Here is a 24751-nt window from a genome sequence, read left to right on the forward strand (position 1 = left end):
ACTGACATGTTTATTTCTTTTGTGGAACTAAATGTAGATGGCATCACCATAAAATAAAGCACGCAGAAATGCTTTGTGCAGCCAGACAGTATTTCTGTCAGAAGTTTCTAGCCTTCATTCCCCCCCGCCCCCCAACCCCTGGGTACCCACAGACCTGCCCACTCACACGCTGCAGCATAACCGGCTGAGGGGCGCGGCTCCCTTTGAAAGAGCTACAGAGGCTTGCCTGAGGGCACACACCTCTTCATTCTAGCCCGCATTTCCGTGTGTGTGTGTGTGTGTGTGTGTGTGTGTGTGTGTGTGTGTAAAGAATTACAGATACTTGTCCGCTGTGGTGCACTTGAACAGAACAAGGCATGGGAGTCCTCAGACACGAAGAATGGCCAACAGCTTATCCACATCTTCCCAAATCTGGAAGATCCTTCACCATTAATTCAGAGTTAGCACAGATAATAGCCGTTTTCCACAATGGAAACATTCCTTTAGAATTTGTGTCGATAACACGATCTTCTAAACGTCCCTCAGAGACTCACTTTTTAAAGTCCAGAATCTTTGTGCCGCAGTTCCTCTGAGCCTGGTTTTGAATGTTGTGTGTCTTGAGCAGGAATGATAAATCTCTCACTTCTCTATGGGAGAGGTAAGGTGGCTATACGTCCATTGCCTGTTTCTGTAATGCCCCTGTGTCAACCGTGTCATTCATAGGTTGGCTAGACCCCGCTCACCCCACTGGTTTCTTTGGGGCCCTGGGAATTTTCCAGCAGTGTCACACTTGTTAGGTAATAAGCCGCTGCCTGTCAGAACTGTCCACTGTGGTTGCAGGTGACGCTTGGAGTCTGGATCTACAAGCAGCTCACTCTTCGTGTCTGTGCCTTCTCTCGTTCCAGATCCAAGGCGCCATCATCATGTCCTCGCTGATAGAAGTGGTCATCGGCCTCCTGGGCCTGCCCGGGGCTCTGCTGAAATACATCGGGCCCCTGACCATCACGCCCACTGTGGCCCTCATCGGGCTGTCTGGGTTCCAGGCGGCGGGAGAGAGAGCGGGGAAGCACTGGGGCATCGCCATGCTGTGAGTGCTCTGGACTACGTAGCGCGGACTGTCAGCACCTCCTCTTCCCACCACCGAGCGCAGTCTCTTGGGATAGTTTGAGCATTTACGTGAAGACTTAGGAGATAGGTTTTTGTTTTTATTTTTGTTTTTTTAAAGTAAGAAGAGGCTGACGGTTTAAAGTTCATTCATTTCTTGCCAGGAAGTTACCGAAGGGTGTTTTAGACCTGGAGGTTGGGAAGTGACATGCAGCACGGTATTCCAAAGACCTGTTGGGGAGTGATGTGTAGAGGGAGGGTTGTGAGGTTTCAGACTTTAAGAAGGGGGTGTAAGATGGTGATGCCATTAGCTTTTAACTTTTGAGGTCATGCCAAGTCTCTTGCACATGAGTGGAAATAACGCGAAGCCAAATCCTTTCGGCGAGACTCAAAAAAACTTCCAGATTGGCAGGAGACAGAGATGCTGCACGAGTAGGGTCTGTTGGCATTGAGAGAGACGTGGCTCCCCTGGCTCCCTCCTACACCTGTGGGGATGCCATGGTTCTTGCCAGAGTCCTGCCAGTCATTGCTGGTCCTTAAGCACAGAACTTCAAGTTCATTAAAATGTCACTTACCCCTTTATGTGTTGTCAGTAAAGACATCCAGGACTTCGGTTTATTACAAGATGGATTATTGGAGCCATGGAATTCTGTATGCCACAAACAGAGCCTGCTTTCTTGTTGTGTGCCTGGTGAACACGTGTAAGAGCTTATCACGCTATAGGGAAATGGTTCAAAACCTGGCATTTGCCAACCAGTAAAATTCCCAAAACAAAGTAAGTAATAACAGAAGGGAGTTTCCGCTGGTTTTTGTTTTGCTTTGTGAACTCCTCGGTAATTCTTAAACACTAGCTAGCGCTTCTCCAGCTCCCGTATTAGTGCTTTATAAAAACACTCGTCGTATATATTGTACGTTAAGATAGGTGCCGGCATCGTGCCCATTCAACAGCAAAAGAAGCAGAGGCACAAAGACGCAAAGTTAGCTGCCCAGGTTTGCACAGGTAGTAATTGGCCGGATGGTTTTCAGAACCCAAGTAGTCTGGTCAGAACTTAGTCCCTAACACTTCATCCTGCCCATCTGTGTTGGAACACGGTGTGCAAGTTAAAGTGCATCTTTACATACCTATAATCCATCTAGCCTTACAGATTAAGGTGTGTGAAAATGTCCAGGGTTATTCTTAATTTCTCCTTTCACTGAAGGTTGGTCCATATTCCCCACACCAGCATGGGCGTGTAGAAGGCAGGGAAGGATGTCCTATGAAATGCAGTAAGTTCCAAGAAGGAGAAATTGGAATTGCCATCATACGGTGAAATTAGAAACCAATGACAAAGGGTGAACAGAACCCCCAGATGGCCTAGGAGCTGAAAAACACTGTTATAAATCACCCCTAGTCAGAGGGGAAATTGAAACTCATGACTGCTGATAATTTAGAACACGAGGACAAGAACAAACCAGTCACACAGAGTGGAGTTGTTCTTGAAAAAAACATACAATCTTAAAGGCAAAGTACATGAAGAGCTTATGTCTTTGAAACTAGAAAAACAGGATGAAAATGAGCCTAATGGAAGCAGGGGACCAAAAATTAATACAGATAGAAAAAATGTAAAACATAGAAGTGAAAAATTCAAATATTGGTTCTGTGGAAAAGAGCGTGTGGACACACTTCAGGCGAGGCTGATTGAGAAGAGGAGGGAGTGAGTGCACAAATAGAGGGATAAACCCTTAGGTCCAGGGAAGAAGAGTTCCAGCTGTGCTGCCTGCCCCCAAACTTAAAAACAACAACAAATTAATAAAATGGGTGGTTTTCCAAAACGTGAAAACGTTTTGGAAATGGAAAAGAAATGGACTCTTCCTCACCCTGAGCGCTAAATGTTGGGGTTCCCCAGACCCTGGTCCTTGGGCACTTCCCTGCCACGTGCCTTTCCCCGGAAGACCTCGTCTAGTGCACGGCCCCAGCAAGCCTGTGATGCTGCTGACTTCCATGTGAGCCTGCAGCCCATACCCCCGAACACCAGCCATGAGGGCCAAGCCCTGGTTCGCACCCTCCAGTCACCATTACACAGGACTCCTCGGACTTCAAAAGGAGATAGTGTCAATCGTTTGCTTCCTTCCTTGTCCCCAAACCCAGTCCCCCTCCTGTCATCCTGCTCTCAGGCAAGGCCACGACCACACACCCCGCTGATGGAGTCAGAAGCCCTACAGTTGTCCCTGATTCTCTGCTTCCCCTCAGCTCATGTACAAACCATCTTTCTGCCTCCTCTCTCCAGCCTGTCACGCCACTGCCACTCCCCTGGACAAGCCTCACCCGTGGCCATGCTTCCAAACGTCTCCAGCTTCTCTCTTGCTCCCTCCCTGCTCATTCTCAGCCCCGTGAAGTCCCTGGCCATTCTCCTCTCCTGTCTCCTCCTTTTGAAACTCCACTTGGACACAAGCAGGAATTCTGGAAGTTTGTAGGTCTTCTCATCTATGTCTGAAACCTTCTCCGCTGTCCCTCATTCTGTTTACATCTCACACTAGGCACTTGGGGCCTTTCGCTGTTGGAATCCCAGACGTTTGGGGGTGGGAAATGATTGAATTATTTCACGGATGCTTTCCTTACTCTATTCTGGCTCTTCGCTTCCTGGAACCTCTAGAATGTTTGGACCTCCCAAATCCTTCCTCTGCTTTCCATTTCTCCAACTTTTTTCTCCATTCATGGGAAAATTCTCAGCTGTATCTGTACATCCTTCTGCCAAGCTTTTCCTTTCTTCTGTCAGGTTTTTTAGTTTCCAGCCAGCTTCTCTTATCCTTGGGATGCCAGCTGTGTGAGGGCAAGGCTTCAGCTCCGTGCTGGTCACTGCAGCACCCCCAGGACCTGGCTCACCACCTGTCACAGAGCAGGTGTTTAGTAAGCACCTCGTAGTAAGGGCAGGGAGGACTGGGGGTTGTGAGTACACCCCTGACCAGAAGTCAAGAATGCTATCAAAGGATTTTATCCCTAAAAAAAGTTCTGGGCTCCAATAGTTAGTATATTATATTTCAAGGAAGAGAGATTTAAGTGGTTCTGGCAGTTTAAGAAATGGGAAACTTCCCAACCAAATTGATCTCCGTGGCGGATCCTGACAGAGCTAATAAAAAAGGGAGAGCCCAGACCTACGTCTTCCTCCCCAGAGTTGTGTAAAGCCCCAGGCTGAGTTCAGGTATGTTTAGGCAGTAGTATGCTAAAGCCCAGCGTCTTGCTCTACTGCAGGTCTCCTTGTGATCTTTTAAAATGCAAGTGTGCAGGGGCACCTGGGTGGCCCAGTCGGTTGAACGTCCGACTTCGGCTCGGGTCATGGTCTCGAGGTTCGTGAGTTCGAGCCCCGCGTCGGGCTCTGTGCTGACAGCTCAGAGCCTGGAGCCTGCTTCGGATTCTGTGTCTTCCTCTCTGTGCCCCTCCCCTGCTCATGCTCTGTCTCTCACTCTCTCTCTCTGTCAAAAATAAATAAACATTAAAAAAAAAATTTTTTTAATGCAAGTGTGCAGAAGAAGCTTTTCGGAAAGTCTTATTATCCAGCTCTGCGCACACTATTTTTTTTAGTGCCATATCTATTAACATATCTTGGAAGAATGCTCTTTGGAACATGGCTTGGGAAAATGCTGTTCTGGATAATAATAACAAAAATCCAACACATTAGGTGTGTCATTTTAGGAATTTAACGATGATTAAATATTAGAATTTATTAATAAAATTCATTATGGGCCCATGGTGGATTTAATTCACAAAAGCCAGGGTGACCAAAAGAAAAATCACTTGGGGTGCCTGGGTGGCTCAGTCAGTTAAGTCACTGACGCTTGGTTTTGGCTCTGGTCCTGATCTCACAGTTCCTAAGTTTGAGCCCCACATTGGGCCCTGCACTGAGCAGTGTGGAGTCTGCTTGGGATGCTCTCTGTTCCTCCCCTCTTTCCCAAAATAAACGAACTTTTAGAAAATAAGTGAAAAGCCCACTGAAACTAAATTATAAATGACATCTGGGAAAATATTTACAACAAATTCCATTAAAAAGGCTAATGCCCTTAATGAATACTTTCACTAACTGAAGTAGAGAGTCCTGGTGGAACAATGGAGGAAGGAGAAGATGTGAGCACCCATTTAACCAAAATGGGAAGTACAGATCACTAATTAGTGCACAGAAAGGCTTACCCTCCCCAGTTATTAACATGCATATGCACAGGGATTCTGTTAACAGAATGGGGTAGTGGTGGTGGATCAGAGTGTACTGACTTGGGTTCCTAAGTCAGCCAAGAGAGGCACAGTTAGATTCTCAAGGGGGAGGGTAAATGGAGTGACACATAGGTCCTGGAAGGGAGCCATTTGTTTTTGCGAAAACATTGTTTTGATTACTTATATACAGTTTTCAAACCTATTCAAAAATAGAATAGTGTAATGAACACCCCAGTACCAAATACTTAAGAGAAGTCTCATTTTCTCTCTACCCCCAAAATACATTAAAATTCTAGTCATTTGAAGTTTAACAATAATTAAACAGGGAAATCTAAAGTAAAATAATAATTCCTGCCATCCATCTAACTGCCACCCCTCAAAAACATCTCATGAATAACTAGTAAAAAGTTAGTATTTATCCTATATGTGTAAATACAAACGTATACACGTTTACAGCTTCACCATTATAATTTGTTTTTCACCCTGACAATTTGTTGGGCTCATCTCTCTAAGTGTGTTTAGATCTACTTCGTTCTTTGTAAAATTGCACAGTGTTAAATAGTATGAAATATAGAATTTATTCAGCCATTCCCAATCGATACTCATGGTTGTTTAAAATATTTGCTGTTACAAACAATACTGAAATTCATACTCTTATGTAGTGTAAGGAATGAATATTAAAATAATTGATGATAGTTTTTTAAATTGATGAAATTGGTAGGGACTTAAACGTATAAGACCTTGTGGGGCACCTGGGTGGCTCAGTTGGTTGAGCGTCTGACTGTTCAGCTCAGGTCATGATCTCACAGTTTGTGGCTTTGAGCCCTGCATCTGGCTCTGTGCTGACCGTTTGTTTGCTCAGGCTCTGCTCAGAACCTGGAGCCTGCTTCGGATTCTGGGTCTCCTTCTCTCTCTGCCCCTCCCCCGCTCACACTGTGTCTCACTCTAAAATAAAAACACGCTGTGTTTCTCTAAATATTTTTTTAAAAAATTTAAAAAGTATAAGATCTTGTATTTCAGTGAGTAGCAAATAGGCATTTTTGGTCTCTGGGTGGGATTATAAATTCTGCTAACTTTTATGTATTTGGCAGTTTGCATCAGAAGCTTTTTAGGGGCTCTTGTGTGGCTCAGGCAGTTAAGCGTCTGACTCTTGATTGCAGCTGGGGTCATGATCTCACAGTTCGTGAGTTCAAGCCCCGCGTCAGGTTCCACGCCACTCTCCCCTGCTCGCACGCTCGCTCACTCTTGCGCGCGCACACGCTGTCTCTGTGTCTCTCAAATAAACTTTATTATTTTTTTTTTAAAGAAACTTTTTAATAAGATATTTACTATTTGACAGCTCCGTTTTAGTCCTAGGAACTTACCCTAAGGAGATGTGCAGACAGGTGCCAGGGAGGGGTGATCTATCACCGTTGTTTCTGTTGCTCCCAACATCATACCATATGGAAATTATTTACCAAGATGTGTGTCCATAAGATGGAATAATAAGTAGCCGCTAAGGTGCTGTTGCCGATTTCCTTCCTGTTGAGGTTGTGGTATTCGTAGGGGCTACGAGTTAGTTGGAAAGTACATTGTGAAGTAAGATTCTAGTTCAGGTCAGATGATGACCTATTTGTGCTCCAAGGGCAGGCAGTCTTGTGTCTCTCTCTAACCCCAGTGCCCTGGACCCAGTGATGCCCTGTAAATATCCAGGGAATGGAAGCTGTTTAGAATCTAGACCAGAATGTTACATAGTTGTTACCTGGGGTGGGATGAACAGTGATCTTCAGGATTTTGCCTTTTTTGCTTATCTGCCTTTTATAACTTTCCTTGCATAATGTTTGTAAGGTAAAAAGAAAGGTCAGCAAGCCAGTGGGTGGATAGAACCCTGGCCTGAAGACCTGTGGCTCATCTTTTCCCCTTCTCTGCTTCGCCAAGATACGTGAGCTTGGGCACGTCTCCCACCTCTGAGCCTCTGCTGCTGCCTTACTGCTGTGGGTGGGACTGCCTGCCCTGTCTGCCCCACAGGCGTATTTGAGGATAAACGTAAATTAGAAGGGTGTGGGTTTTACAGAGTCAACAAAAAGTGGAGTGTTCATCTGCTTGGTCCACTTACTTCCATGTGCCCTGCCAGATTTGGCCTGAGATGGGCGTCCTTCCTGGAATTCGCCAGAGGTCCTCCGTCCCCTCGTAAGCATGCTTTAAAAAGTGAACACTGCGTGCAGGTGATAACAGCCAAGCGGGGTATTGCCTGAAATAATGATGATAATAGACTTGGGGCTTTTTGGAATCTCATAGTGTTCACTTCGAAATAAGTCAGCATTCTTTTGAATGTGAAAAATTTTATGTTGATCTAAGTTTAGAGTAAGCCAGTTTCAGTACTCCTCATTACCATATCATTTTTTGTTGTTGTTAAACTTCACCGTCCCCTCTCCCCCAGAGAATTGGAATAACTTGGGCACTGTGTATATTTCCAACCTTGGACTGGTACCGGCTCGGTGACTTTGTTTGGGCTGAGACCCCCATGTCCTGGTGAGCAAGCACCTGGGTAAGTGGGAGAGGTAGGGGTGTGGCACAGGCCTGTTCTCCAGCTGGCTGCAGACCATGCGCCTCGTTAGGAACATGACCGTGAAGCTGCACTTGACCGGCTGTCAACAGAGCTGATGATTCCATCTCCACAATTGGAGCCGTGCCCAGGAACAATTAAGCTGAGCTTTGACTGAGAACCCACTCTTGTGCCAACTCTCCCTCGGGTTATAAGTGAAAGAGTGCGTCCCTGTGGGTGACGAAACCCATTGTTGTACGCTCCTTCGTTGTGTCAGCGGTGGGAAGCCATCCCACACCTGCCACGTTTGTAGCAGACGGATGAGGACGTGTTGGGTCCTGCTGCAGGGGAGTCAGCTGATGGTGCTGCCTCCTGTGGTCCTCACTGCAGCTCGGTCAGGAGTGTGGGGCTTAAGGTGGAGAGACTTCTGAGCACACCCCAGCATCCCTGCCCTTACGGCAAAGTATTGCGGCAAAGCAGTTCAGAGCCCAGGCTGTAGAGCTAGACCGCCTGCCCCGCCTCCTCCCACCCTGCAAACTCTGGCTGCATGATCTCGGACTGCTGGCTCTGTCTGGGAAGTGGACTGTCCTCGAAGCCACCGCTGCAGAAGGCTGAGATGATGGGCAGGATGACCTTCACGTAACGCCTGACACAGACCTCTTGGGAGCATTGTTATTAACATTGAAATCTGTATGTAGCCTTCTTAAATATTGGAGTTTTTGCTTTTTAAAAGCAGTTTATGCTCTTGACACGTGAATCAATACAGAAAAGTAGAAGAAAGGTCTCAAAACATATTGCCACCTGTGGTCAGTCCCTGTGAGCGTCTTGGACCCTGTCCTCCTTACCTTTGTGCACGCCTGCGTGTGTGTATGTGCATGTGCGGCACTTGCTTGTTTTTTCAGTTCTTAGTTGTGATTTTAGTGTACGTTGTGTTGCAGATGGTATCTTTTTTCCCTTACGCGGTGTGAGCATTTGGCGGGAGTGTGCGCATTCTTTGGGTTTTCTTGTTCTCCAAGGAAAAGTTAGCCCAAGTATTTATATGGCAATTTTATTTAGTATCAAGAAATGCTAAGAACTAATATTTTTTCAAAAATCGCATTTCCAAAAGCTATGATTTTCCAAAGAACAGTTAAGAGGACTAGCAGCTTTGTAGAGAAATCAACTCAACACACAGGGTTAGTTTTGCCCTTGTAGCTCTGAGTATTATTTTAAAACACAGACATACAGCCTTTAACCTAATTTATTCTCTCTCTCTCTCTCTCTCTCTCTCTCTCTCTCTCTCTCTCTCTCGTCAGGACAATTTTCCTAGTATTACTGTTTTCGCAGTATGCCAGGAACGTGAAGTTTCCTCTCCCAATTTACAAATCCAAGAAAGGATGGACTGCATACAAGTTACAGCTTTTCAAAATGTTCCCTGTGAGTAGTCGCTTTCTTTTTTTCCCTTGACAATATTGCCTTTGTTTACGTGAAAGGAAGTTTTAAGCTGGTCTTTCTGGGGGAACTATGGGTGGCAACATCAGGGTACTAAGGACCACCAAATCGGCATGGACTTGAGTTTAACAGCAGTAGAAGGTTCTGAATCTGCAGTCCTTTCAGGCACGTGCAGGAGGACACAGTTCTTGAGACGGAGGGCGATCTGTGTTCCCGTGGCTTCTTCAAGCACATTGTCCATTACTCTTATTTTCTAGCCAGACTTGGGGTTAAAATAACTCTTTCCTACATAAAAGTGCTCTCTCTGAATGAGATTCCACTCAAGTAATAGGCTTCCAGCAGATCTGTGACGTGTTTTTTCTGCCAAGTATGGACGATGGTGGAAGCTGTGGGGTCTGATAGCCTCTAGGAAGGTGTGTGTTTTGCCAGCATCCACCACCTCTCTTGGCCTCATGGAGCTTTTCCCTTGGACCACTTTAGATCATCCTGGCCATCCTCGTGTCCTGGCTGCTGTGCTTCATCTTCACAGTGACAGATGTCTTCCCTCCTGACAGCACAAAGTATGGCTTCTACGCTCGAACGGATGCCAGGCAGGGCGTGCTTCTGGTAGCCCCGTGGTTTAAGGTCCCGTACCCGTGTAAGTATTCTGGTGCCAGGGGGAGAGCAGGTCAGGAGCTCACGAGGGTCCCACTTAGAGGAGCTGGGAGATGGCAGAAGGCTCTGCAGTTTGAAAAGCCTTCTTTGTTTTAGGATGTCCCATGAAGGGCTTACTGGTAGGAGGCTTTGACAGTGAAAGGTGGGAGGCACTGTCCCCAGAGGCTGTGGTTAGCACACAGAGACTAACCAGCTCCCTTCTCAGATTATCTAGTCCTTTTGGTTCCACTGGGATGTAATCCTGGACAAGGGGTCTCTTGCCAGGTTTGAAGAAGGCAAGTATCAAGCTGCATAGTAACTAAGCCGCCAAAACTGAGCAGAAGGGGCCTGAAGATTAGCAAGCCGACTGCTCGAGCATGATGGGATTTGTGTAATCTTTTAATGGGTAGCTATAATCTTTGTTTTTTATTTGGTCACAGCTGTCAGAAGTAAACTGATATTCACCAGTGGGTGGAAGATGGGTCTTAAGTTATAATTTAAGTGTTGGGTAACTCTTGGCAAGGTGGTGTGGCGGGGGGTACAGTCCCAAGCTGAGGCGTCCCTTGGATGCACACATAATACTTTCTAGGCCCCAGTCCCCAAAATGACTTGTGTGAGTCCAGTGGTTATTAACGCTTGGTTGTTCCATGGTAAAGACTCTGTTCCTGGCATTTGGACATTTTAATTAGAACCCAAACCTGACCTAGGTGGGGTTGTGCTGATATACTCCCCGGTTTAGCAGTCACATCTTCACATCTGATGATGATATGGAGAAAAAGCAGGAAAAGCCGAGAATATTAAGGTTGGGTGAAAGAAAACTGTTCCAAGCATGTTAAATGGAAGTGATTTTGGTAGTTGTTCCTTGTATGGTTGACAAAATTTATACTTGACAAAATTTACTCTTTCTAAAATTACCATCTGGGGGTGCCTGAGTGGCTCAGGTGGCTAAGCAGCTGACTCTTGATTTCAGCTCAGGTCATGATCTCATAGTTTTTGAGTTCAGAGACCTGAGTTGGGCTCTGTGCTGACAGTGTGGAGCCTGCGTGAGATCCTCCCTCCCTCCCTCCCTCTACCCCTCTCCGGCTTGCTCTCTTTCTCAAAAATAAAAAACATTTAAAATAAAATAACTTCCTCACCAGATCATATGTATTTCTGTATACCTGGCCCCCCCCCCAAAAAAAAAAGAATAAATGCGTGGTTTGTAAACATATAATTTGAGATAAAATGAGATGAAGTCGGTAAGGCAGCCAGGAGGGGGCCTGGCGTGTGCAGGGAGGAGGAGGAGGTACGGAGGGCGAGGGGGTCAGGAGGAAGCGCCACAGCACACGCTGGCCGGGCTTCTCTGCTGTTCAGGCCGTTCGCTGGATGAGCACAGTTTAGGACAGCCGGGCGGGCCATTGGGGAGCAGCAGCTGCGCATGTGCTGAGAGTCCGAAGCGCTTTCCCCAGGCCCCTGTGTGAGGAGGGCGGTGGGGCCCCTGGTGCGGTGATGCGGCAGGGCCTCTTGGCGGCAGCGCCTCGGGGCAGAGCGGCTCTGCTGCCGCCGCTCCCTGGGTAAAAAGCCACCCCCAGAGAGCCGCACTCTGACAGTTTGGCTTAACCTGGAGGCAGGTTTTCAGGTATCTAGAGCGGTGGTCCTGAGTCTCCAGTTTGATAACAGTTACCTGAATTGGTTGGTAAAATGCGATTTGGGGCCCAAAATGTCAACAGTGCTGCGGTGGAGGAACTCTGCTGTAAAGTAACCACATGGGTGTTGTTAGGTATTGGAGTTGAAAGGAGACATGAGATGACAGTTAAGACTGAAAGCTGGAAAACAGCAACATGCATACACAGACCTGCTTCCCGCGCAGGCACGCACATGGTTGACTCTTGAACAACAGGTGGGGGTGTGGGGAGGTTGGGGCACCCCACCCCCACAGTCGGAAAATCACATACAACTTCTTTCCCCAAAACTTAACTACTAAGAGCCTACTGTGACGGGAAGCCTTACCAATAACATAAACAGTTAACACATATTTTGTATGTTACATGTTTTTATATATTCTTACAAAAAAGTAAGCTAGAGAAAAAAATGTGATTAAAGTCATAAGAGAAAATACATTTACATTACTGCATTTTTGGGGGAAAAAAACAAATAAGTGGACTAGTGCATTTATTTTTATTTTTTTATGTTTGTTTATTTTTGAGAGAGAGAGAGAGAGAGAGCATGAGCAGGAGAGGGCAGAGAGAGAGAGAGACAGAGAATCCAAAGCAGGCTCCGAGGTGTCAGCACAGAGCCTGACACGGGGCTTTAACTCACCAACGGTGACATCATGACCTGAGCCAGTCAGATGCTTAACCAACTGAGCCACCCAGGTGCCCTGGACTAGTGCATTTACATACACACACACACACACACACACACACACACACACACACACACACACGTATTTATATATGTATATTTATATGGAAAAAGGGTCAAAAATTTAGAAGATTGCAAATTTAAAATGTTGAAGTAGATGGAATAAAGATTTTAAAAATCGAAGGACTGCAGGCAAAAGGGAAAAAAGTAAGAAAATAGTAATGAGACTAAGAAAATGCAATTTCTGAAGAAATAGTAAATGGCAAAATAAGGATCCCTTCCCCCCCAAATCAGGACACTAAAAACCACAATGCTGTGTCAGTAACATGGTAATGATAAGATTATTTAGAAAATACAAAATGTTGCTGGATAGAGGCATCTGCTCCAAACCTACCTGGAGATGCGTGTTGACCAAGCATGCCCCTGTCTGCTCCCAGACGGGAGCAGTTCCGCCCTTATACACTCCAGACATATTCTGCACACCTTACTTCACGTGTCTTCTTTATCCTCCCAAACCCGCGGTCACTCCCGTTACAAAACCCAGGCCCTGCGGTGTTGCTCGTCCAGCCTCTCCCAGGCCCGCCTTCCCCACGCTGCACTCCATTCTGCAGAGCACCAGCCCATTCCTGCACACCCTCCCCAGAGCCTCTGGACAAGACCCCAGCATCTTCCTAACCTGTCCTTGTGACCAGTGTGGGTCACCTGTGTTTGAAGTCTGTTTTACAGTTTTAGGTCTTGCAGTGTCCAGACCCCCCAACTACTGTTGGTCTTGAACAAGACCATTTAACGCATCTTTCTTTGTTACTGTGCTTTCCTACTTAGTGACTGCACTATAATGGTTCAGAGAAAGAAAGCACATTATCAAAGTCTCTTCTTTTTAAAAGTTTCTCATGATATTTTTATTAAATAAGACCCATGGTTTGTTTTCTTTCTTCCTTTCTTTTCTTTCTTTTCTTTCCTTTCTTTCCTTTCTTTCTTTTCTTTCTTTTCTTTCTTTTCTTTCTGCTGTCAGCCCAGAGCCAGACATGGGGCTCATACTCACAGAACCGTGAGATCTTGACCTGAGCTGAAATCAAGAGACACTTAATCGACTGAGCCACCAGGCGCCCCAAGATCCATGCCTTTCAGTATCCAAATAACATAAAAAAAAAAAAACTAATGTAGAATTAACTAAATCCAGATACTCAAAATAAAGTCACCCGGGGACTTAATCTTTGCTTTCTTAAAGGAAACTATTTAATTTTCTATAACACGGTTTACTTTAAAAAGTGCTGATCTTACATTGGAGGGCTGACTGCATCTTGTGCCATGCTTTACTGCTGGGATTTAAATTTAACTGGTGACCTTTCACTGCTTTTTCATTTAATGTCACCTCCTGGGCAAGATCACCATTATTTTATGTCTTGCTTTGCACAGTAGGGTTAAAAATCCTCTTCATACAAATTTCCTATCCTGTCGGGAATTCCTATCCAACAGGCTGTGTAATTTAGTAGACAGAGAGTGTGGCTTGAAGCAGGAAGAGAAGCACTTCCCCCTTCTTTCTTGTAGCCAAACACTTTACTTTTAATAAAGATGCAGAGCAGACCAATCCTGGCTATGGTCCTCTTCATCCAACTCAGGAACTGTCTCCAGGCATGTAGTGCATTGATGAATAACACTTAAAAATAAACACATCTTTTTCCATGAGCCTCAAAACCTGAGTGTGTATTGTAGAGTCCTCTGATGTCCTGATCACTTTTGCCTGCTCTGTTTTCCTTCCGCAGTTCAGTGGGGACTGCCCACCGTCTCCGCGGCTGGTGTCATCGGCATGCTCAGCGCCGTCGTTGCCAGTATTATCGAGTCTATTGGGGACTATTACGCCTGTGCAAGGCTGTCCTGTGCCCCGCCACCTCCCATCCATGCGATAAACAGGTTCGTTCCTGAGAAACTTGAGTTCTTTCTTGGGCCCCGTGCCTCCTTACTTGGCTCTTTGGTTAATCACGGAGAAGACTTCTAGCGTGGAAGCAGCTGAGCATCAGGGCTCTTTGTTGGTTGTTTGTCTTTGGACAAGTCCCTGCCCCCATTTTGCTCTCCTTTTCCTCATCTGTAGCATGGAGCGCAGTCCCCACCCTTCCTTCCTCAGTGATGGTCATGTAAGATGCTCTTTCTGAGACCGTGCCAGACCCTAAACTCACCAGAACAGAGGCGAGACGCTGCCATTGTTCTTTGCTTGATTTGGGGTCAGGGTTATATGTCCTTTTTGATTTCTTGTTTTCCTTACTGTTCTTAAGGGTAAATGCTGTGTTGTCTGTTCACAATTAAAATTCCTAGAGAGACCAGAAGAGCAGGAATAGGTGAAATCTGCAGTACCTAGAGACTTATGGGCAGGGGGTTTATCCTCTCAGCATACCTGGTCTTCACGTTCTGGAAGCTAGGAGCGAATTGGACCCTGTGGGGTTGCAGAAAAGAGCACAGAAGACCCCCTTGCCCAACTAGCTGTTGCCCTTCCAGAAGGGATTATGTGTGATGAGATCCATTGGTCTGGTGTCAGCATGTTTTGCTTTGGTTCTGTTAGCATTCATAGTCTTGGTTCTTATAGCTTTCTCCCACGGGTGTTGCATATGATTGAGCTACTTATATTGATTCTTTAAAAAGTTCCAGTGTGACAAAATTACAGAGCATTTCCTTCCTGATGAAACTATGTGTTAATAGTAAAGGAATCAAATCAGTGGACAGCCCATACTTGTCTCAGATCCCAACAAATGGCTCTGTTTTTCTGGCTAAAAGCCTTTCATTTGGAATGATTTTTAAACACCTGTGTCTAATGTGTGGCTCACAGAAGTGCTTCTTACAGTTGAGTGAGCATGGGGGGTCCTGTTAAAATGCAGGTTCTACTTGAGCAGGTCTGGGAGGCGGGCCTGAGACTCTGCCCTTCTGACCCTTCCCAGGAGTGCGGAGGCTTCCCACCTGTGCACACCACCTTTGGGTTATAGCCACTTGGAGAGTATTTCAGAGTGTTTCCCGCATTGAATGAATGTTTCTCTTTCCCCCATTCCTTTACGTTTTAGGGGGATTTTCGTGGAGGGTCTCTCCTGTGTTCTCGATGGCATATTTGGTACTGGGAATGGCTCTACTTCGTCCAGTCCCAACATTGGAGTTTTGGGAATTACTAAGGTACAGATATTTTTCTAATTAAATGGTTGGGCCTCTGGTGTTGATCCATTTCATCATTTGGTCTAACCACTGTGAATTCCAAAAGGAAGGCTTCTGATTCTGAGATCATCTCCCCACCCTGCTCCCCAATCTTTTTCTCATTGATAGGTTTCTGGAATGCTGATGGAGGTCTCCCTCCCTTGGCTGCCCCGGTAGCCAGGCACTCAGTGTTACCATTCCCTTGTGCATTCTACAAATACTAAGTCCCAACCCTGTGCCAGGCTATTGTTCTAGACACTTGGAGTGCGTCAGTGAATGAAAAAAAATCCCGTTGTCAGAGTTTACATTCTAGAGAGGGGAAGATCAACAATAAACAGTAAGTATAGTTAGTATGAGAAAAACCTGGGGCAGGATGGGGGTATCGGCAGTGAAGGGGAGTAAGTCAGGCTCAGCCTCACCTGAGATGACCCTGAGCAAGCACCTGAACAGGGCAGTGGAGAGAGTGATGGAGATGGACATTCAGGCCAGGGACGCGGCCAGGGTGAAGCCCTATCGTGAGAGTAGGCCCTTATGCTGCTGATCAGCAAGGAGGCCAGTGGGGCAGGAGCAGAGTACGGGGTGGTGAGAGCAGTTGACACCCTCCAGGTAACAGGACGAAGTCACACAAGCCCCGTAAGCTGCCAGAGACAGGAGAAGGGGGTGCCCTGGGCTTGGCTCTGTCAGGGTATTTTTTAAGGCTCACTTGCCCTGTTACGAAGAGAGTGGACTTTGGGGTCAGGGGAGGAGGTGGAAATAGGAGACAGCACTAGTTCTAAATGTGAGATGATGCCAGTCCTTAGAGGAAAAAAAATCAGCCTTACAGTAAAGAATTAATGTGGTTTTCAAACCACAGCACCAGAGTCTTTCTCTTTCAGATGAAATCTGATGCGGAGTTAGTGGATTTGACAAGCTACAGCAAGTCTCCAGGCTGAGCAGGGCCTGGGTCCGGAGTCCGACTCACCCCTCCGAATAGACACGTGACCAGGGGCTGCCCCACCCCACAATCCGGCTTCTGTAAGGAGCTTGCTCCTAGGCCTTCCAAATTTATTGCTAAGTTCTGCATCCCAGCTGCCCTGGGCCAGAGTGCGTCGTCTGCCAGGCTGGAACGGGCCTGCGCCCTGGCTGCTGTACTCTGGGCAGCTAGAGACAGTTAGGACCTGCTCACCGTCTGGGATGGCCTGTGTGGGCCACAGGTCCCCCTCACCTGAGCCCTCTATCCTGAGAATTTAGGGGTGAGCTGCAGCCTTCTAGAGCTATCTGACCTCTGTAAAATTAGAAACCCATCCCCCACCCCCTGGAGGATTCTATAACCAGATAAAAAGAAACCAGACACTAAGTTTGGTTAATCTTGACTACAAATCCAGGTGAGCAGGAGCACACAGTGCACACCTGACCTGTTCATTTTCCTGTAAGTGGGCGGGACCATCACAGAGCTCGGGCTCGGGGCTGCACACAGCCCTGCCTGCTACTCCTCACAGGCTGTGCTGGGTCCTGTCACTGCCCATGGTAGAAGCAGGTGCCGACCACATAGAGCTAAGGGCCCTTTAACCAGTTTGCTGCCGTGGCCCAGTAGACCTGTAACTAATCTGAAATATCATAGTAGTAAAATTGTTACAGATGGAGGGACTCCTAGGGCAAAGCGGTTTAACCAGCCAGCTCCCTTTCTGCACCCCTTTAGAAGGAGCCTCACAAAACTTAACCCGAGTCACTGTAGGGAGTAGGTGGTGGTGCTCATTGAGGCTCCCTTCTGAAATGTGACTGAGGTGGTTTGGGGAGTAATTTCTTTATTACAGTTTGAATGGTGCCAGCTTATTCTGAAAAGGCAACCTGCCAGCACTTTTTAATGAGCTAATTGATCTTTCTGAATCCCGTTGGATTACTATCCCCGGGCAAGGGCGGCATCCGTTCAGGGGCCTGGAATTGGTTTTCATTGCTGACTTCACTAGAGGGATAATTGAGCTGTCTGCACAGCTGCATTGGGGTGGGAAATGGGACTTGGAGCAGATATTTCTTTTTGGCCTCAGCCATACAGCTGATGGAAGGTCCCTGTTCCAGGAGAAAGGCACGAGCTGGAGGCTGTGTTCTCATCCAGCTGAAGGACTTGGGACAAGTCCCTTTTCTGAGAACTCGCAGCTCTGAAATCCTACAATTCTAGATCAAGATCTGTGCTGTCCAGTTTAATAGTAGCTACATGTGGCTCTTTTAAGTTAGCTGAAATAAGAAATTCAGTTCCTCAGTTGCACTAGCCACATTTCAGGGGCTCAGCAGTCACGTGTGTCTAGTGGCTGTCAGTGGGCAGCACCGATACAGGACATTTCCATCCTTGTGGAAAGTTCTAAGGGACAGCAGTGGTGTGGGCCATTGTGTGAGACTACCGTGGCCTACAGAAAGAGGGTGAACTCTGGTTCTTCCAAAGGATCTGTCTCCATTTCCTGGCAGCTCTGACATTTGTTATCCTTTATCCAGTTATGATGGTCCCTGTACATGGCAGTTCTAACCTATTTGATTAGGAGTTGAGGATGCCAGCTACCCTGTTGTGTTCAGAAGCCCTTGGGTTGGATTCCACGTACTTCTCTGCTCAGTGTGTTCCAGTGTCTGTCCCACAAAGAGGGATGGCGTATCGGGGTGGGGAGGTGACTGTTTTGGATTCCAGCCCTGGTCCCATCACTTCTCGCAGTGTGACCGTGGACAGGTTACATCACCTCCCTGAGTCTCCATGCCCTTGTCTACAAAGCCAGGCATTGCAATTAATAAATTGATGTAATGCACTTAGCGCAGTCTGGCACAGTGTAGATACACAGTAAGCACCAGCTAGTGTCCTTGATATTTAGCCCTAAGTTTGTTTCTAGGGACAGAATAAATACCACCTCTCCTGACAGTGAAGTCTCTTTGGAGATGTCCAGAGGAAGGTCATTTCTCCTGTGCTGCATTCCACACTGTCGAAGACTGGAAAGCCAGAAATGCGGCGTCAATATTTTGATGGACCTAGAGGCACAGAGTTCAAGAAAGAAGTCAGAACTGAGGCAGGGAAGAGATTCCAGGGAGCCAGCAGCAGGGAAGGAGAGGCAAAAGGCTCCATGTACACCGCACCGGGAGGACAGGGATTAGGGCTGTGTTTCTGGTGTTTCAAACAGAAGTGTGTAATAGGCATCAGTTAATAGTCATTGAACAGGAGAATGGCTTAGTTGCTGCCCGTTTGTTTGTTTGTTTTTGAGTATCTAAGGCAGATCAGCCTTCCATGTACAGTCTTCATATAGGATTTATTGTTTCAAGCATTTATTGTTTCAAGCAAGGCCGGCCTTGCCCTCCCCCTTGCACATCTGATCCCCTCAGCACAGGTGGCTCCCTGTACCTGGATGCTCTTCCTCCAGGGAACTCTTACTCATCCCTCCCTAGCTCTTCAGAGCTCTTCCTCCCTGCCGGGTGCCCACACAGCATAACCATTGCAGCCGTACAATTATTTGATCATAAGTTTGTGGCTTGCTCGTCTTTGTATTCCCCTCCCCCTCCAGTCTAACAAGTGCTGGTCACATAGTAGATTCCTAAAAACGTTTGCTGAAAAACAGCAGGCTCCCCTATCATGTAATGCAGCCAAACAGAAGTCATTTTTGCTCGATTCTCCAGTTGGCGTACCCTTTTTCACTGCCTCCCTGCCCTGATGACGTGTGGGGGGAGCGGTAGATTCTGACGACAGAACCTGGGCTCCAGGGTCCGCTGTGCCTGCTTATAGCCAGCCAGCCATCCCTTCGTTGGCTCAGTAAGAGTCTACTCTGATTCTTAACCACCTGACTTTTGGGCCCTGTTGGAAGCTCCAGGCCAGCACCACCCAGCAGAGCATTGTGCGGTGTGGGACGTTCTATTCACACCTGTGCCATTCTGTGTGGGATCTGCCAGCTGCACGTTCCCGTTGAGCACTTGAAATAGTGGCTGGTGCAACTGAGGGACTAAATCTGAAATTCCATTTCATTTTAGTTTAGCAGCCATCTCCTCACTGTAAGTCATCCTCCTGGAACCTCTTTTATCAATTTATGTCCTCAAGGTATTTTCCTGGGAAAGGCAGCACACAGTGCAGGATTCTGGAGCCTGGTGCTGGCTCCACATCCCACTTCTGCCCAGGTAGAAGTTTCTAGAAGGCAGAGATCAGGTTGAACAGATAGAGAGGAGACCATGTGGGAAATATTATAATGGTTCTGCAAAGACCCAGTGTGGGGGGGCAGACGTTTGGAATCAAGGAAGGCTTTTAAGAGGAGGTGGCATTTGGTAGTGTTTTGAAGGATGTGTCTAGAACCGGCCAGAAGGGGGATGTGGGAAAGAGTGTCCAGGTAGACAGGCCTGGTGATGCCTGAGAAAGGGGTTTCATTTCCCCAGCACCAGAGGATTAAAGGGGGGAGGCACTGACCTCGCGAATCACTGTGTGAGAAAGGTCATTCTGCACAGCGGACAGGACAGATAGGTAGAGGAAAGGCTGAGGCCGCAAGCCCAAGTGGGAGGCTGTCCTGTAGCCTCATGCTGGTCAGGCACTGTTCAAACTGTTTTACACCTTGTCTCATTTAACCCTTAAAAGCTCGTGGTGTGTCATTCTAAAACGAGGATCCTGCCACCCAAAGAAGCCAAGTGGCTTGCCCTGGTTCCCCGGTTGGAGTGGAGTGGGGTACAGACCAGGCGAGGGGCTGAGAATCCACACTCCTTGGCCTCTAGGCTGTGTCACCTCTCACGGGGAAGGAGAGGAGGAGGGGAGGAGGTTCCAGAAATATTTGGGACTCTTGTCTGATTCAAGGTGTGGGGAAGATGGAGGCAAAGTGAATTGCTTTGGGGTGGGGTAACTTGATAAAGGGTAATTCCAAGAACCTGGAAGAGAAAAGCAGAATAAGCCTAGTTTTTGCATTGTCAAATGCAAAACATCATGTGATGTCAATGATGTCAAATGCATCACCCAGGGAAGAGGGAGCAAAGGCTGGACCCTGGTGCCGCCTTCTTCCAGGGGAAGGGAGGGGAGGGGAGGGAAGGAGGAAGAGGAAGAGGGGAGTTGGTGGTAATCTCTTTACTCTGGGTGTCTTTAGAGGAATTGTGCCCCGAGAGCCATCCTCGTTGTAAAATGAGACATCTCTCTTAACCGAAAGTTTTGTAGTTTGGGGCTTCTGTCACGTTTGCCCCTGAGGGGCCTGCATGGAAATTTGTGCAGAACTGGCGGTGAATGCCTTCTGGTGTGTTCCTCAGGTCGGCAGTCGGCGGGTGATTCAATACGGTGCAGCCCTCATGCTGGCTCTAGGCATGATCGGGAAGTTCAGCGCCCTCTTCGCCTCCCTCCCGGATCCGGTGCTTGGCGCCCTCTTCTGTACTCTCTTTGGTAAAATCCCATTTCCTTGAGAGCCTGTCTCCTCTCCTCCCTTTCACATTTGCTCAGGAATCCCTTCAGTAAGATGGGAGGTAATAATTAATACGTTTCCATTTAAAAGTACACAGGGAATACCCCTTCAAAACATAAAAACATCAGTCTCTGAGTTGAATTTATGTTAAAGGTAGAACCAAGTGTAGAATACTTATGCTAGGAAAAATAAGATGACCTTAATCTTTAATTGGTGTATCTAATTGCTTTAACTCAGATATCTTCTCTGAATGGCATTTACAACTGACATGAACTCTGAGCCATTCGGTTGTGATCAGGGCCCAGATCTTCGGGTGGGTTTTCCAGTTTAATCAGGATGTCTGCGTAGAGGCAGGTTTTAAAGGGCAGCCAATGTCCTTAGTTTTCTGCTTGGTCTAAAGAAAGTGAATGTGATGTTTGTGTCCCTGTGTAAGCCCAGATGGTGCTTAGGCCAGGAGTCATTTGGTTCAGAGACCCAGGTGGTCACATTCCGACCCTGTCCTGTCACTGTTCTGTCTCCCAACTTGTTTCTGGCGGGACAGAGGAGGGGCAGGGTGGGGAGTCTGTGTCCCCTCCATCGCCCATCTGTACTGAGCTTAGTGCTGCCCGCCAGCTGATGTTTTTCTCTCCAGGAATGATCACAGCTGTTGGGCTCTCCAACCTGCAGTTCATTGACTTAAATTCTTCCCGGAACCTCTTTGTCCTGGGATTTTCAATCTTCTTTGGGCTCGTCCTTCCAAGTTACCTCAGGCAGAACCCTCTCGTCACAGGTAAGGAAAACTGGCCACAGCCACCAACCAGCTCAGAGAAGACTTTGGAACTTTAGGAATTGTCTCCGTGAACATTGGTCCATGTGTCTATCTCATTTGAGTCTTGTTTTGCCACAGCTTATCTGGAAGCCCTTCGCGCTTCCGGCATGAGCTGGCACGTGCACCTGACTCGTGTGCATGGTAAGGGCTCTTTATTTACAGGGACCCTGTCTTTTGGGAGAATGCCTGTGCGTAAAACCTTTTGATTTTTCAGACTAATGCTTTATGAAAACGTAGAATTCAAAACCCAGCTTCATAGACTTTCAAGTACATGTCTTTCTCCTGAGATTGTAACTACTTTGAATTCAAGATTGACCCTTTTAACGCCTTTAACACCTTTTTAATACCCTGATGTCATGAAGAATGAACAAAGGGGAACCATCTTAAGTAGCAATTGCTGCTGACATTTTATGCGGAATTGGGGACCATTTTATATATACATTATATATATACTTACATACACATGTAGCGTATATACTATATGTATATGTATTTTATATATAGTTTTATATTTATACTTATTTATAAATATAATTTATATTAAGCATTTTATATTAAATATATATTTATATAAATATACATATTTTTTGGGTAAAATTCTATAATGTAAAATTAACTATTTTAGTTTTTTTTTAATGTTTTTTTTTTTGTTTTTTTTTTTAAATTTATTTTTGAGACAGAGACAGAGCCTGAGCAGGGGAGGGGCAGAGAGAGAGAGGGAGACACAGAATCCGAAGTAGCCTCCAGGCTCTGAGCTGTCAGCACAGAGTCCAATGTGCGGCTCGAACTCATGAGCTGTGAGATCATGACCTAAGTCGAAGTCGGACACTCATCCGACCGAGCCACCCAGGCACCCTTAAAATGAACTATTTTAAAGTGAACAGTTCAATGCTGTTTTAGTACATTTACAATGTTGTATAACCACCACCTCTATTTAGTTTCCAAAACTGTCTCCTCACCCCAAAATAAAATTCCATATCCATTAAGCAGTTAATTCCTCTTATCCTCCTTCTCCCAGCCCCTGGCAACCACCAATTTGCTTTCTGTTTCTGTGGATTTACCTGTTCTGGATATTTCACATAAATGAAATCATATGTGATCTCTGGCTTCTTTCACTTAGCATGTTTTTGAGATTTGTATGTAAGTATTTTATTCTTTTTCATGGCTAATAGTATTCCATTGTCTGTGTGTATGCGCGTGCACGCACACACACACACACCATAATCTGTTTATCCATTTGTCCAACAGTGGACATTTGGGTTGTTGCTACCCTTTGACAGTTGTGAATAGTACTGTTGTGAACATTGGCATACAAGTACAGTCAGTCCTCACCCATGGTAGTTCTGCTCTGTAAGGTCACTGTGAGCGCGGAATTAGCAAATGCTGAACCGTCCCTTCTAGGGGAGCAACAGCCAAGAGCAGTGTAACTCACCCAACACATGCGGTTTCTCCCTGAGGCTCAGCACGGCTTTCTTGCCCTTAGGAACAGTAGACCGTGCTTCAGCACGACACTTGGGGGCCATTTTAAACAACTAAATCACCGACCAAAAACACAAAAATGGGGAAGAGGCGGTATTAAACAGACCACCACAAGCACACTTGAGAAGAACAGAGGTGAAACAAGAAGGTAGAGCGTTACCTTGATTGACCTCAGCCAGGAACATGCATGTTGTTGGCAACTCAAAGTTTCTGCTGCTTTGTGAATGACTGCGAAGGCCAGGAGGATTCATTTTGGGTTTGCAGATAAGTTTTTAGTGTTTAGGTAAATTCAGATACAGAATCTGCTAATCATGAGGATCAGCTGGATTTGAGTACCTGCTGTCTGTTTCTTTGGGGTAGAATTGCCTTGTCATAGGGAAGTCCTAGACTTTTCACTCTGGGAGGAACTGCCAAACTGATTCCCACCACTTGAGCTCAGGGGTTTCTGTTTCTCCACACTCTTGCCAACGCTTGTTATTTTCTGTTGAGGATTTTTATACTTTAAATCTAGGAAGTGTGTGAGCTTCTGATAACGAGGAGATTCTTGCTGCTTTTCACATTTTAATATATCACATTTATAGGAGTTCACTTATATAAATTCAGTTGCTCCTAATTAAAAGGAGCTAAAGCACACATCAGTGATCCAGGATTCTGAAACCCTTTATCTGGTTGTGAACACCACAAATATTCTTGTTGTCTTATTCTGTTTGTAGTTTTTTCAGCCTTGCAACGGGCTATCTTTTATATTAATTTTTTTTCTCAATCTGCAAACACCACGCCCCAGTGGCTTCCTAGTTCATTATCGGGTAAGCTTCATTCTTAGATTTATCTTCTACGGTCCGTTGTTGGGAATTCTCCTCATGGAGATAACCTTTTGATTATTATGGAAATTACTTATAATAGTTGAAAATGTTACTAGCAAAAAATTTATCTGCTCATATACAACAGAAATTTTCACCTTCATGCATCACATTGGCTGGTGATTAGTCCCCACCGCAGTGCTCCTTCTAGCTGTCCTGGCTGTGGCAGTGACCCTCCCACTGTGTTCTGTCTCCAGGCATAACGGGGATCGATCAGGTGTTGAACGTTCTTCTCACAACTGCTATGTTTGTAGGAGGCTGCGTGGCTTTTATTTTGGATAACACCATCCCAGGTATGTGGTATACACCAAACGTGCTTATTGCGTATGTGAATTACTTGTTTTGCGAAGTAAATACGGAAGCAGGAAGAGTGAATCAGTTCAAAGCCCTCACTGGTTCAAACTGTCTTTTCTAAAGCGGTTAAGATGATGCCTCCAGCCTCCTTTTATGAATCAGTTTTTTGCTGATAAACCTAGTGGTTTTTTTTTTTTTTCCTTGCTGAGTTGAGAGAAAGCAGGTAAGCTTCTTGCCCATGGTGCAGGGTGGTGAGATGTCTGGGGCACTGTCCAAGCCACCAGTCCTCCTTGCACAGCCTCGCTCAGTGCCCACGGTGGCTTTTGTCATCTTGTTCACACACTCTTCTGAGCCGGCTGTTAACAGCCTGCAGTGTGTCTCCTCCTCCTTCCTGAGGCAGGCTCCCAGCTACCTAGGACCAAAAGATAGTATGGTAGGCACAGGATCTTTCCAGGACCAGTGACTGAGAGGTGGATGGAGGCAGCTGTCTCCCCCACACCCGTAACCCTTCTCAGCTGGGTGCATTCTGTGCCGAGCTGGGTGATGATATGTGGGCCCTGCCTCACAGCCTTCCCA

At 46.5% G+C, this 24751-nt stretch overlaps 1 protein-coding gene across 10 annotated transcripts in view; it reads left to right on the top strand.

Moving 5' to 3' along the window:
- Positions 1-24751, top strand: part of SLC23A2 (solute carrier family 23 member 2) — a 134417-nt gene that overhangs the window by 103673 nt on the left and 5993 nt on the right. For all 10 annotated transcript variants that reach the window (XM_058684966.1, XM_058684967.1, XM_058684964.1 and 7 more), the window contains 8 exons: positions 885-1066; positions 9086-9206; positions 9702-9858; positions 13961-14108; positions 15245-15350; positions 20586-20715; positions 21366-21503; positions 24079-24174. In XM_058684966.1, coding sequence (XP_058540949.1) covers positions 885-1066; positions 9086-9206; positions 9702-9858; positions 13961-14108; positions 15245-15350; positions 20586-20715; positions 21366-21503; positions 24079-24174 — 1078 coding nt within the window. The remainder of the gene's footprint in view (positions 1-884; positions 1067-9085; positions 9207-9701; positions 9859-13960; positions 14109-15244; positions 15351-20585; positions 20716-21365; positions 21504-24078; positions 24175-24751) is intronic.

This window comes from Neofelis nebulosa, chromosome 9 (genome assembly GCF_028018385.1).
Source record: "Neofelis nebulosa isolate mNeoNeb1 chromosome 9, mNeoNeb1.pri, whole genome shotgun sequence".
Taxonomy (NCBI): Eukaryota; Metazoa; Chordata; class Mammalia; order Carnivora; family Felidae; genus Neofelis; species Neofelis nebulosa.